This window comes from Sturnus vulgaris, chromosome 2 (genome assembly GCF_052056855.1).
Source record: "Sturnus vulgaris isolate bStuVul1 chromosome 2, bStuVul1.hap1, whole genome shotgun sequence".
Lineage (NCBI taxonomy): Eukaryota > Metazoa > Chordata > Aves > Passeriformes > Sturnidae > Sturnus > Sturnus vulgaris.
This window is the reverse complement of record NC_142244.1, coordinates 11,291,162-11,306,585: the sequence shown is the minus strand read 5'-3', so window position 1 is coordinate 11,306,585 and position 15,424 is coordinate 11,291,162. Positions and strand designations below refer to the sequence as shown.

Here is a 15,424-nt window from a genome sequence, read left to right as displayed (position 1 = left end):
AACTCACAGAGTAAGTAGCACACTTTTTAAAAATTTAATAGCTGTCATTCACTCTATATAATGAAAAAGCCAACGACTCTGTTAAAAAAATTAACAACAAAAAAACTCCCCCAAAAAAGCCCACCAAAAAACAAAACAAAACAAAACAAAACAACCCCAAAAACAAACAAAAAAAGCCTCCCCCCCCCCCCAAAATAACACCAACAAAGCCAAAACCAAATAATTATGATAATTAGGAAGATGGAAAGGATTTTGTACTGGGTCAGGCATCTGAGCCAAAAGTGAGATTTATTCTCCATTTGGTATATTCATCTTGTTCCCTCAAAGGTGTGGAAAATTTTATTAGTTCTGCCCATGAAAATTTGCTAACTGAATGTCATATTGCTGATAGATTCAGAGAGCGTGAGTTGAGCTGGAAAAGTTCAGGAATCTTTCTGGACTATTGCTGTCTCATCTCTTGTATATATGTTGTAGTTACAAAGTAGTTGCTAAAATCCCTATTTCCTCATGTGTTTCAGCAGTGATTTGGATGGAGCAGTAGTTCAACAGATAGTTTAAACACGTTTTGCTAATGCTGATTTATAAATAATCGTGTAAACAAGTGCATTGTACATCCAATGTTAATTGTTAAAATAATGTTGGCAAAACAAGTTCAGAGGAAGAGCTGCTGCACAGTCAGATCAGAGAGCTGTAGGAGACTCCAGAAAATCAGCTGAGGCCAGAATCAGTTCAGAATTCCTGGGTCTTACAGCCAGGTGTAAGAATTACACAGATGAGAGACCGACTTGCTTATCACACCTCAGACCTTCCTGCACTCGCAGGTGCTGCTGACCCATGGATTAGCGCTGGAAATTATCTTCCCATTTGCGAATTTTGCCTTTCTGATCCAAAATGTGATCCAAACCCAGGAAACCCAAGGTGTCCCCAGCACCGAGGCCCTGCTGTTATACAATTCTATTTATCTAGAATCCCCACTTGCGAGATATACTGTTACAAAACTCCACTGGTGTCACAGGAAATGGGTTTTCACACCATGAGGAAGTCAGTGCCAGAGTGGTATCACACTAACATCTCACTTGAGGGTTCAGAATCGTGGGTGGTGAATGACAGACCAGGACAGGGTTGTTTACAGTTATGTTCAATCCAGTGTCATTTGCCAAATGTTGGGAAGAATGCTGATGTGATGCTGTACTTACTGAGGGGAACCAGAACGTGCTTGACATCTTCCAAGCTCTGTGTACTTGTTTTCTTTGTCCGGACCAATTTCTGCAATCTTTTTAATGTTCCCCTGGATTCAGCTTTATTGTCTGGTTCTGTACCCTGCCCAAAAAAAAAAAAAAAAAAAAAAAGCCAAAGCAAAACAGGAAAGACATTGAAATCATTCAAACCCTAAAAATAAAAACTAAGGGTAACATGGTGTTTATTTTGAGAATGATAAAGCGTTTATTGACACAATGCTTTGAAAGCTAGGCTTTTCCTTGCTTCAGACTAATAGGTTAAAAAAGGGGAAAAGACAAATTACAAGAAACATCAATCTTAGGCCAGTGTTCATATTGTTGTTTACATATCACTTTTCTTGAATACCTGAGTATTACTGAATACAAGCAGGATCTAGTGAAATAAACATACACCCACACCCCCCAAAAAAATCTGAAAGTGCCTTATTCTTTCAGGCACTATTATTTTAGAATACTCTTAGTTACGTAAAATATTACTAATGTTATTTTTATTTTTATTATGTGTCTAGATACACCTTTCAGGGCTATCTTAATGGGTGATATAAATCACACAGATGCTGATGGAGCCTATGCTGGCTTCTTTCCTTAAGGAGAGGGCCCTAGGAGTCCTTCTTCTTTAATCACAATAGTGCAAAAGTTCCCAGAGTGGATAGCACTTGGGTTTAGACTCCCTCCTTCTCAGCAGCACGTACATCACATGAAATCTGCAGTGTTCTGGAAATTGGGAATCAACCACAGGAAGAGATCAGGAAGCCAGAGAGTTGACACCTTTTCACATCTCCAGTGTTTCTTGTAAGCCATGGCTTCCTTGGTGTCTTAGTTTTGCAGTGAATTTTGCAGTTATTCCTGAAAGCTGCACATCGGTCTCAAAGTGCCACAAACTGAACTCGCTACGGATGAAATTAAAACAAAACTTTCCAGAAGTTCAGCTGATGACCTCCAGCTGCTGGTTGGTGTCCAAGAGAGAGGATGTGAGCACAGGTAGACCCCCCATAGGACACAGGGTGGGCATCAGCTCACCAGCACCAACTGTTCTGCTGTGCTTTTCCTGTCCTTCACCTGTGTGTAGATTTCTTTCCTCTTCCAAATTCAAGAGAGCAGGAATGCATTTTTACCTTAGCTAACGAGAGAAACCGAGGTGCAATTTTTCAGTCTTTCATTGTGAGATGTCTTTGCAAAATAAATCACAGTGGTTTAAAATGCTAATATTGCTCTCATATTAGATCTCTTGTAGCAATAATAATTTGTTCACTTATAAGGAACGACACAAAAGCAACATGATGACTTTGATTTATGATCTGGGGTTTCCATCATGGAGACATCAAATAGATGGAAGATAATCTATTCAGATAATTTCATTAATGGCAAACTCTAATCCTCTTTTCCTTAAAAGCACTCATTTCATAGAGTCTATTGTTAGGGAAAAGTCATAAGTGCTTAAATAATAAATGCAGTAACTCTCTTTCATGGAGGAAAAAGCTCATGCAGTATCAGCTGGTGGTGAGACAGCTTTTAAATTTACAGTATTTTATTTTGGCTTACCTAAGCATTTAAATATAGAACTTTGTCTGCCTATCCAAACATTCTTTCGTGTAGAAAACTGACAATCAGGTGATCTGTGCTTTTCCCCAATCTATAAGCAAAGCTATCTATAAGGAAAGAATTCCCGCATGAATAAGAACCAAGAATATTATTGATTTCCCTGCTTAATGGGTTTTAGTGATGAAAAATCATGTCACGTCACAAATCAAAATGAATTGTGTATAAAAATAAATCACAGGCTGCCTTTTAGTTGCAAATAATTTGCATGAAGTGTGCAGGAATACTTAAGCACAAAAAAAATATACATTTTCAAAATGCACTTCTAAAATGCATTACAGAAGAAAGACCTAAATTGTGTCTGATAAACTGTTTCCAGTTTCCACAGAGGTATGTAAAATACCTTAGAAATCTTTGCACAGTGAGATGGTATGAGGATTAACCTGGTGACAGGAGTACAGCAATTTGGGAGCTAAGTGTAAAACACTGCTGCTCAGATTTCTGCAATCTCAGTCTTGTTGAGCACTCTCTTTCCTGGGTGTAACTGCATTAATTTCAATAAAACTACTTGCACAGCATGTCACTTCTCAGCATAAAGAATTTAGTCATGGCACAGTATAATCTCTGTGATTTTTCTTCAACTGCTTTGCCTTTCCCAAAGTGCTATGATTTAATCATGACTACTAATGCACTTAAATTCAGAGTATAGTGTAATAGTGCAAAGACAAAAATTACTGTGTGTTTACTGTGTCCATTGTGCTAATTGTACCATAGAAATGTTTGGAAAGTTTCAGTAATAACATGGCTACACATAATTAATATTAAAATAGTATGTGATATGATGATAGACAACTTTTAAAAGAGTTCTGTAAAATGCACCAAATTTTCTGTTAAAAAATGTCAATAAAGCCATGGCCAACCAGTGTATAGAGGAACACTGTGCAGACTTCTTTCATGTGCTCCTGTCCATGTATATCTGACCTTTAAATACTCCCATGATGTTGGTCTGGTACTCCAACGAGTTTAAAATGAGTACAGAGTAAGACTAAGCAGACTAGGATAATAGGCAGATTCTTTCTTGGGAATCACAGCAATAATATAATATTCCATGAATGATAAAGAAATATAATGATTAATATCAGAGCAGTAATAAGGTATTCTACAGAAGACAAAGAGATATCATGATTAATTACATGGGTATGGATAAAGATCTTTCAGCTTTTGGAGAAGGAACATATAGGACAGGAAAAAGCAGCCTGTTCTTCCCAGCTGTTGGTGAAAAAAGTGAACAATTTTCATGGCAACTCACCATTTCACTGTTACCAGGCACACCTGGACTGTGAACTCGTGGTGGGATCCATTGCTCATAGTTTATCACCTGGATAGTAAGAAAAGTAAAATAAAAAAAAAATAATACAACTTACATAATATAAATAAGCATATATAGCATAATGTAATTAAACATAGATAAGGGCTCAGCAGTTGTTCAGCCCGGTACTGTGTGGATATGAAAGTAAAAGACTGACATACAGCAGCGGCCACCCATGGAAATTATTTTGGAATTGAGCTGTCTTGATTGCCTCAGTTATCTGTGACTCAGCAACATCTTGGAGACATCACAGTGAAAGTGGCACCACGGCAGAGCTGTGCATTATAGTATGGGATCCTTGGATCTCATCCTGGATCTTGGCTTTGCATGCTCAATGAACAGGAAAGCCAGAGAAGACTCCTCTCAGCAGCAACCCCCCAGCTGAGGAGCATCACTGATGCAGCTCTAAAAAGGGTCTTGCTTAGTCCACCTCATTTTTCCTGGGATGTTGAGCACCAGGGGTGTGAGTTTGAACTGGTTTAACAATGTGGAGAAAATGGGACAATCCCCAGAAGTAAGACAAGACTATTCACACTTCCATCATCTGCCCATCAGAGATTTGTTGGTCACTGTGTCCTCAGGAGAGGAACACCAGAGGAATGCACTTTCCTTGGGGCACTGCTGCAGTCCCTAGGGGGCAAGCCTAGCAGTGCCTGCAGCTCAGCAGGAAAGTGATGAACACTGGCCTTTTTCCTTCATGAATATGAATGACACGTTGAAGGCTGAATGCAACCTAAGAATTTACGTGAGAAATGAGGCATGAAACATTTTTGAAAATGTATTAGCCCAAAGACTGCGTTACTTGATATTTTATGTCCTTCCCAATATGCTACAAAGGCTTCGAGCCATCAAGGGAGCCCTGCTAGACATGAGTAAATAAGAACAAAGGTATGAAAAATAAATGCAGAAAGTAAAGGCACTTTTTATGGTAAGGTACAGTTATTGCAGTGGTGCTCATGCTATATCCCTCAACCTGCACTTCTGTTTCAAGCCCCATTTTCCAGCACTTACAGAATGAATGGAATGAATGAATGTCAATTTAGGAAATGGAGAAGGATTAAAGCTTTTGTGAAGCACTCAGGGAAACTTATTTGCTTTCTCTTTTCCTATTTTTTTTTTCCTTCAACAAGAGAAGGGTGTTCACCTGTGCTACTTACTCCTGCTTGTAAATTTGCCTCTTCCATGGCACACAGAATCACAGACTCCCACAGACTGGCTGAGGTAGGAATGCACTTTTGGGGATTGTCTAGTTTAGCTCCCTGCTCAGAACTGGTCACCAGAGCAAGATGCATATGTCCAGATCCTGACAGGAATGTCTCCAAAGATGAACTTCTCATATCCTCTCTGGAAGTTTCATCTGTCTGACCACCTCTTATACTAGAAGAGTGCTTTCTTTATGTTGAGTGAAATGTCCTGTGTCTCAGTTTGTGCCTGTTGTTCCATCACATTCCTGGGTGTAGCAGCCTGTAATTCCCTGGACTTTCTGGGACAGCTCAGTTGTGTGAGCTATCCCACCCAGTTTTGTAATCCTGAGGCTGCAGTTGTGCAATTGCATGCAGGCTTCTAATTCCTCCTGTCTGTTCCCCATGCTGTGTGCATCAGCAGCCAGGCACTTCATAAGGACTCTCATTTGTGCTGATTTTGCAGGAAAAGAGCTTCCCCCATAATGCTGTTCTCTCAGCATTTCCTTGTTTGTGTGCACAATGTAGTGCAGCAAATGAATACAGAGATTAACAGACTATTTTGGAAGCTTAAAAGAGAATTCTATCAATGTTAGCATGATGATAATGAAAACAAGAGGTAACAATCACTAAAATTGAAAATACTGATATTAAACCTGATTTTTTTTTTAAAAAAGCAAATGCAATAGGTCTTAAACTGATGCCGAAGTTTGCAGGGACTCAGGTCCCTATAGTTCATCGTTCATGCACCTGAAAAAAGCATCTTCAAATGCTTTGAGAAGTCAAAAAAGGGACTTTGCTTCTAAAATGGGGCAAATGGTTCACGGGGAAAAGTTTTAAGGGATTTTATGGGAACATATACTCAAAGCAAACATAGGCCTTATTTCCTTTTTCCCTCCATTGTGTGTCATGAGGAATGACCTCTGGGATCTTTACCAGGAGCCAGTCCAAAAGCTGTCATGGCAGAACAGGGGCAGAGCCAGAGATCCCCACACTAAGGGAAGAACTCTTGTAGGAAATCAAAGCACAATCTTTCTCCACAATGCTTGGAAAATGAGAGAAAGAAATCAGAGAATGGGAGATGCAAAAGAAAAAGTCCTTTCTTTCTTTTTTTCCTTGCTCCTCAGGTACTCTTTTGTCAGCTGTGAGAGGAGATAATCATGGGAACAAACTAACAGTGCAGAGACAGATAAAACCCTGGGGGAAAGCAGGAGACACCTGGGACACATTGACTTTGCAGGCACCAGTTTCCAATATGATTTTCTGTCCCCTGATATGCAGATCGTTTGACTCTTTTTTTTTACCCAGATCTCGACTTTGACCTACACTGGAGCTGAGCACTGCCTAAACATTGGGCCTTCACAGTTCTCTGTCTTATCTCAGATGCCTTGAGGGTGATGAATATACATTTTTTTCCTTGGTTTTAACCTGAATATACATTTTTTTTCTTGGTTTTAACCTAACCATCTGAAAGGACTCCTGACATTGTATAGAAACAACAGAGGAAGCTCAGCTCAGAGCTTTTTCTAAAGTTTAATCCTCACCTTGAATTTAAAACTTTTCTGCAAAGGAAAATTTAATAGCTTTTCAGTTTCTAAAGAATTTTATTGTATTAATTCCTTATTTAGAACACACACACATATATACAGGTATGTTACACATTTTTAGTCCCAAACTGGGTAAACTGTTATGTCCTGTGAAATCAGCAGAGCTAAGCTGGTTTGTCACAGATTGGAACTGAAGTAAAACATGATCAGAGAAAACATTGGACTGGAAGTGAAATAAAACCCAAAAACCAGTCATTCCAATTCCAGAGCTACAAGTCTTTCTCCTCACCTCTGCTGTTCACCAGCTAATGGGTTGTTACCTACTTTTATGCTTTTTCTATGATTATGCAAACCCAGGGGTCAGAATTCATTAATTCCTCGTGCCAGTGGGGTGACTGATAGAGATTCAGGAAGAAGAGATATGGTATATGTTTATAGAAATTCAGAAAGCATTAGGATACATATGCCAATATGGATCATGCAAGACAGATCTAAACTTATTACAGATCTTGCCAGACACAGCTCTAGCACATCAGTTTAGAAAAAATGTATTCACTCAGGGAAGGAAAAGGTTTTCTAGGCAATGAAATCCATATGGCCTGCATAAGAAAAATCATTAACAACTTTGGAAGTCACCAGAGTCTTCTTTTAAAATCAGCTTCTAGAATACAGGGGCATGTTGAGTATGAAGTTTAGGCTAGGCAAATGCTGAATGGAAACAAGAAATGGAATTTTATTTGAATGAAAATTTAGATTCTGAAAAATAAAGAGTAGTTGTTTCACCTGACATGTTGTTTCTTCTATCTTCTTTCCTTGGAGCAAATGTATTCCATCAGCAATAATATTATCTTCTGTGAATTATGACCAAAAAAGAGAAAACATGCTTTAAAATGTCCTGCTTTATGTTTTTATGAGGAATATCATTTGAATTGCACTTGATGTTTTGAGCTGACATTTTGACTCTCTGAAGTTAATCTTATATCATTTAAGCATACATTTTATCTTAAACTGCTTTGAAGTGAGACTGCAGAACAAATTGGCAAACTGACTCACAGAAAGAAAACTCATTCGTGCTTATTTCTTCTGTACTCAGCACTCAGTTTACTAACCCAGAACCCCACTGTGACTTTCCTTTTGCCCTGCTAATGTACAGCAGCAAAGTCTAGAATATTCATATGGAAAATGAAGGGCAAAAATGATCTTTTCAACTGAGATCTGTTTAGCTTAGATTAGATTAGAAATTGCTTTCAAAGGATGAACATCCCCCCGTCTCTTGCAATAAATGAATGTTTGGATGGGAAGAGTATTAACCTTCACTGCAACAATAGGTCAAACAAGTCTGAAAAATTATTTTAAGCAAGCTTTCTTTGAAAGATCTACATTTACTCCCAATCTTAAGGCAAAGCATCCACTACTGCACAACAGTAGGACTGCCCTAGTGATTAGATTCCATCAGAATAGATATCAGGATCACTCAGATATTTTGCAGGGAGAAAAAAAAAAACATGAAGAAAAATATCTGCTAATCACACCACATTTTCTAAAGTCACTAGAAAACAGCAGGAATGTGTTGGATTTGGTGTTTTTCTCATTAATCGTAATTTGGCATCTTTATTGCTTCTGTGGGATACCTTACAGCATCAGTAATTCTCCTGTTTGCAAAAGGACAGCTTATTTAAAATATAGATCCACAAAAACTAACTGTAGGCAGGCGAGACTGATTGCATAGTATTCTCTACAATTAACAGGAAAAGAAAGAGTAATTCACGGAATAATTCTGAGTGACTTAGATTCTTTAGCTATCACATGCAAAAAGTGTCTGATTGTGATCATTTAAATTTATATTCAGAGATAGATCCTGGTCCAGATTTTGTCTTAAGCACCTACAAATCTCCCTGAAGTCACTGGGGGCCTGGTGTCTGACAATCTGGTTGTTTATTTCATTGTATAGCTAGCTGGACTTCCAGGAGCACCATAACTCATATTAAGCAGTGCTCATGCAAACCCAGATTAACATCACTGGGTTCTTTCTGGTCCTCAGGATAACTTGTTTTCATCTCCTGCAGACATCTCTGTACACTACATCCCTATGCTCCCTGAGCTTAATCTGGAAATTAAATCTTGCAGTGTTCAGCTCTTTTCCCCAAAGTCCTCTTACAGTCTAATCCAAAATACTATTATTGAGGAGCTGTTTGCAGCTGAATCACAAACAATTGTGGGGAAACATATAATGTCCTTAATCTGAAAGACTACATGCAGTGACATTGCTTTTGACGTAATATTGTTCAAACCCAAATTCAAACAGCAATTTATTAAAGCAAACCTTAATGGTCCCCCCAGCCATAATGTCTCTTGTTAGTCAAAATAACCTGTACCCACAGTGCTCCTGCATCTTGCTTAGATCAGCTCTCCAGCACACTGAATTATGGAATAAGGTATTTGTGTAAAAAAAACAACCAAACAACAATACCAACCACATGCAAAAGATATAAATGAACTTCAAATAGAGCTGCAGTGTTCTTGTCTTCCTTGTCTGGCAACAAGTACCAGTCACTCTCCTGTGGAATAAATCAGGACCAGGGGAGACTTACATCCACTGGCTCTGACAGGTGTCAATTCTTTCCTGTTTGTCTCCATTTCATGGAAACCCAATGAATGTAACTTACACAGTCAGCTTTTCAACAATGATGCTTTAAAGCTGGGACATCTCATGCTGATGATTTGGGTTTGGCCTTGTGAGCAAAGGCAGGTGTTTCCACTATTGTGTCTGTGGGATAAATATGTGTTCACTGCGTTTTCATCCTGGAAAATTTGGGTTTGTAGATGTAATAATGCACAATATCATCAAGGGCTTCATCCAAAGGCTACCAGTGTCTGTGGATGTCTCTACAATTATTTAAAGAGATTTGAGACAGCTCTGTGGGTACAACTCAGAAGTAAGCAGAGAAGTCTATGGTGACCACCATACATGACTTTTAAAATATAACAGAAATTCATTTTGTGCAATAGACTTGCAGCCCTTGAAGGATTATCTCTGCTAAGAGAAAAGTTTGATCAATAATGACGAATTATCTTGATCAATAGTGATACACTGTGAATCTCCTTGCAAAGGAGTGAAGGGGACTTCCCTTGAAATAATTTTACTGCAGTAGGGGAAAGGGAGATTTTTATTTAGCTGCCAGCTTTGCTTCCTGTTCCCTCTGGGCCCCTGCCCTTCAATTACAACACTTGTCAGCTTTTAAAATGTGCACTGCTTCTTTTGCATGCTTTGGATATTTAAAAGGGTAAAAAATGCCTGGAGTAGAAAAGACTTCTGAGGAAGGTCAAAAAGTTCTGCTTTCTCATTCAGCCTCTCCCCACTTCCAATCCAGCAACCTTTCATTGGAATATCATTGGAAGAATCATTCCAAAATGATTTTGGTTGAAAGTAAGACTTGTCAGGAGAGAAATGCCTAATATTTCTTTCACCTATCATTAGGACCTGTTCCTTGCAAGCCAATGACACTCAGTGAAGGTCCCTTTCCCCTCACTAGTTCAGTACAAGAATTCCTCTAAATCTTCCTATCTCTCTGGCTCTTGTTCAAGAAACCAAATTTGCCCATAGATGGGCAAATGCAATATGTATTGCAATTCCAGATCTGTTTCCAAACATTTAATTGTTTAACTTCAAGTGGTGAACTGAACAAAATTCAGAAGGAAAGTTCCCTGTCCTTTGCTTTCTTTGACATATCCAGGTAATAGTGGAATCTCCTATCATTGGATGATCTCTAGACCATCTGTGCAGGAGATATTCCTACAGTTTTTGGTTTAAATTGAGAACAAGACATACTTCCACTTTAATCTCACATATCTTAGTTTCTGCTTCTGCTGAGCCTTGTGTGGTACGGTCTGATTAAGCAATAGTAAGAGAGCTACCTTAACTTTGAAAAGTACAAATATAAATGCCATTCCTGGAAGCAACATCAAGCAGATTATCAAAGCATTTTGATTTTTAAAGTCCAGTTTGTCTTTAAATAGGTGAGGTGACTGTTTACTTGTTAATACTCAATGTTATTTTAATGAATTTATATTGGTACACTCTTAAGCAGTCTCATAAGCAACTTCCCATGCATTAACTGTAAGGTTGTTTAATAAAGTTAGTCAAAAAAGGATTAGAAAGAGACTCAGACAAAGTACGTGCATCTAAAATTTTGCCAACTCTCTTTTGCACCTGCCACAAGAATTTTCTTCTGAGAAAAGTTCCACCTTTCCCTGTTGGATATTTGGAGCTGTGTAAAATATCCAGGGAACAGAGATTACTATGGCTGGCAAGCCCTATACAACACAGCTGTGGCAATTTACAATAGGGGAAGTCTCCTATGGACTACAGAGAGAATTAGTCATAGAGTGTGTTCTTAACTTCCCAGTTTTAAGATAAGCTTTATTTTAACTGCTTTTGCCCCTCTTGGGGACAAAATAAACCCCTAAACGATCTGACAAATTATTTAGCTGGATTATTTGTGAAAATGAGAAATTTTCCTAGGTGCCCTTTTAAATACTTCGTTGAAAATGCAAAATCAGCTGAAATCTGTTTAGCAATTACCTTCAAGCTGGCAGTGCCTTCTCATGTAGGAATCATTCTCCGGCTTCCTGGAACCCTGCCAAAGTGTGCCATTCACATTTTTCCTGTCTAAAGTAAAAGCACAGAGAGGAGTCACCTGAATTCACAGCAAACCTGTGAAATAACAGGAAATTCTGTAAAAATAGCATCAGCAAATCAAACAAGATAGCAGACACTGGAACATCTGCTCAGTTCATGGAAATGAACTGATGATTTTGAAGTATAGGAATTTTGATGGATGGATAGGTGGATGGATGGATAATATTTATTATGGTCAGACTTCAAGTTTTATCATCTTTTGCTGAGGTCTAATACCTCATTTAACACTGTTAACACAAGATCAGGATGATTATTATCTTAACCCTGGATTTAAGACCTAGCATCCCATAGAAGATCTGTGCTTTTGTTTTGCTTCCAGGAATTATAGTATAATAATAATAATAATAATAATAATAATAAGAAGAAGAAGAAGAAGAAGAAGAAGAAGAAGAAGAAGAAGAAGAAGAAGTTATTGTTGTTGTTGTTGTTTTGTTGTTGTTTTGTTGTTTTGTTGTTGTTATTGTTATTAAGTCTACCATTACTGAACTAGAGTGTTTGCAAGGAATCACCAAAGATGCCCACAGTGATGCCCCATGGACTCCTAGGCTTGGACTGTATCAGCCTGGATGGCTGAACTAGGCTGGCTTTGAGAAAGACATGGTCATTCTCCTGCTCCCTCAGTGAATTTCCCTCATGCTTCATAAATCATAGACAACTATTCAGGGTTTGTGCTTTCTGGGTTTGTTTGGTTTCGTTTTTGTTGAGTATTATTTAATGCTGGGTTTCGCTCAGAAAATTTTCTTTGTGAAAGCTCTTGTTGATCCTGTCAGGTGCTGGGAATTCATTACAGCCTGTTTGCTGTAGACCAAATGACACTGAATGCATGAAAGTGCTCCCAGTGCAGGGCTACAGAGTGAAGCCTTAACACAGGGGAGCTTTCATCTATCTGAGACACCTTGTGAAATAGATCCACATCATTACAGCCACATACAATAGCCTTTATACTCAGCAAGCACTAGATACAACAACTAAACCAAAACTCCAAAGAATAAATGAAAGCATGATAACAGGAAGCTCTCACTGAAAAAAAAAAAATCCAGGAAATTTTACTTTTAAGAAGCTGATGATTTTTTCCTATAGAGTATTTACAAGATAGAACCCATTGAAACACAAGTGTAGATAACAATACACAGTGTCAGGATGGGTTTAACAAAACCCTTGAATTTCTGTCTTGATGATCTTGTTTGTGAAATTCTCACAAAATAGTTTAAAATGGGAAAGGGACCTGAATTTTCTTAGATCAGAGACATTTCAGTGTTTCATTGAAATAATTAAAAGAAACACTGACATGCTGAGTATTTCTAATGTTGTCCTATAACGGTTCATCTCAATGTGGTTTCTATATTTAACTAGTTTGTTTTCAATATCTACCTACAAATGTGTGTGTGGAAAGCAGGGAAGAAGGGAGACTATATTGATAGCTTAATTCTATTTTCTCCTTTCCTCTGCATTTGCTCCAACAGCTGTAAAACAAATCAGACCCTTAATTAAAGTTGGTTCTCTGAGATTAGCAAGTAAACAGTAGATGATTTAAGCAGCTACTAACCAAATGCTTCATTTTCAGACATGGACTTCTGGATGGATCTAAAAGAATTAAAAGAATTTACCATTAGCTGAAAGTCAGAATGAAAAAATCAAAGCATGTTTAATGAAATACGGGCATTTTTAAACTAATTCTTCAAAGCAGGGCACAGGGATTATTTCCTGTTATTCCCACTGGCTTTAATTGGAGTTACTTGTCTCATTCACCCATCATCTACTCCCACACACCACAAAAAGCTCTGAAAGTATCTGAGGTTCCCACACAAAGACCTGAAAGTGTCTGAGGTTCCATTCTGCAAAAATATGTGACCCAAGTTTCTTTTTGAAAAGAAGAATTCATGTTGGAATCCGGGGAAGAAGAGATACTTTCCTTTAGAACTGAAGTGTCCTACAAGTTTTAGAATTACGCCCTTAATTTTGGTGACATGATAACAGATTAAACCAAAGAGCTACACATGAACATAGCATCCCCAGGACTCTGAGGGACATTTTATTGCCCCAGTAAACCCTGAGCTTTTTGCACATTTACATCAAGGATTAGTCCTAATTCTTGCTTCCATCTGTGGTCAGTAGTTCATAGAGGAGAACTTGAAGACTAGACTAACTTAACAGAAGAAAAAGAAAATCTTTGAATAGAGGTTAATTTGTTTCACTTTTTATCCATTAAAAACCCAAAGGAGAGTAGTTTATGAGCAGTGGTTATAGTAGGTGAGAGCAGGGACTGTCTCATCTGTGACAATGATCAGCAGAAGGGAAAGAGCACAAAATTTGGGACCCCTCTCCCATCCTCAGTCATGTAGGTGCTGAAGGGTTTCCTGAGCAAGAGGCTGCAGCTGAACAGTTGTGGGTTTTTAAAGGAACTGGTCTGTACCCACTGGTTCCTTTGAAATTTATTGGATTTTGTGATTCCAGAATTCCACAGTTTAATTCTTATTGCCTGGACAAGGAATATTTAGGTTATTTCTGCTACTCCATATAATTTGGCTCTTCCTTGTTGCTCAATTGCAGGAAACAGAGAATGATTAATTCCTTGCTCACTTCATCCATATCTACATGAAAGGTCAATGGGAAAATTTCCACATATTCACTGGAAGTGCCATGCCAGGATAGTGATGGCTGGACATGATAAAATAATTTTCATTACAAAATCTTTTCATGTTGATTCAGACTATTTTCTTCTACCCCACTCTTTTTTTTTTAATTGATCAGTCAAATTATCTCAACAATCCTTCTAAATTCTGATTTTTTTTTAGAATAGGATTAGGTTTCAAAGAGAATAGTTTTATTTGCATTGTAAATGTTGACATTCTAGCTATAGACTGCTATTTTTTTTTTCTGGGGCAGACCTAGTTCTTATCTAAGCAGGACACTTTTAGGCATCCAGATAAGGCCTATGCAGTAGTTTGACTTCATTTTAAGTGTTCAAAAATGATGAGGAATCCATGAGTAATAGACTTATGTCCATATTTTAATTAAGGAAATTTTGGGAGGAGTTTCACGGAGCCCTGACTGGGGACATATAGTTGAGATCTCACAGATGAGTGTACATCTTTGTGTTCAAAGCTGATAAGTTACTAGCGATTTTATCAGATGACAAGAAATAGATTAAAACTCTTAAGACAAAAGAGCTCTTAATTTTCTTAGAAATCTTTACCCATTTTGAGATATTTTTTTTAGCAAGAGACACAGATAACATTGATGTTCTGAATTAAGTGGGGCCCCACCTACAAATTAAGAAAACAAAAACCAACAAAAACTCCAGGGATTTTCATGTCTGTCACAGCAGACAGATAAGATCTGTCTGTATCATTCCATTAGGCAGGATTTCAGATTTCATTTGGAGGGGTCCCCTTCAGAAATGCAATAGCCTTCAACATGAAGCAAAAAAAGAATTTTCAAAATAAATTCCTCTCCCTGCTAAAAAATATTCATCATTAGCCCAAACCATAGCATTGTGTTCATGAATGGATTCAAAACATGCTGCTATCACAAAAATGATTCATAAAATTATATCTGACCTGCTTTATCCAAATCACTTTGCAAACGATTTTTTTACTTGGATTAAAAACACAACAACAACAAAAAAAAGAAACCTCTTCAGGAGATTATCAGGTCAATGGTGCAAACATGGTCTAAAATAGGTTACCACTTCAATCTCTCAGAAAAGCAGACATATGGTTAAACGAAGCTCAGATTAACTGCATTTGATTTTAGCTGTCCTGATTCTCATATTTTGGAAGAAAGCTGTGTGGAAATGAAAAAGTCATGGCAAAAGAGCCTTAGTAATGCATTACAAGCTTGTTATGTGC

The 15,424-nt window shown here is 37.9% G+C and overlaps 1 protein-coding gene across 1 annotated transcript in view; it reads right to left on the bottom strand.

The window, feature by feature from the left end:
- Nucleotides 1-13,152, bottom strand: part of SAMSN1 (SAM domain, SH3 domain and nuclear localization signals 1) — a 63,791-nt gene extending 50,639 nt beyond the window's left edge. Inside the window, exons 1-5 of the mRNA XM_088157798.1 lie at nucleotides 13,120-13,152; nucleotides 11,457-11,543; nucleotides 7,658-7,725; nucleotides 4,087-4,155; nucleotides 1,197-1,320 (exon numbers count right to left, since the gene is read on the bottom strand). Coding sequence (XP_088013924.1) covers nucleotides 1,197-1,320; nucleotides 4,087-4,155; nucleotides 7,658-7,725; nucleotides 11,457-11,543; nucleotides 13,120-13,141 — 370 coding nt within the window. The 5' untranslated portion in view covers nucleotides 13,142-13,152. The remainder of the gene's footprint in view (nucleotides 1-1,196; nucleotides 1,321-4,086; nucleotides 4,156-7,657; nucleotides 7,726-11,456; nucleotides 11,544-13,119) is intronic.
- Between the last annotated feature and the right edge of the window lie 2,272 nt (nucleotides 13,153-15,424).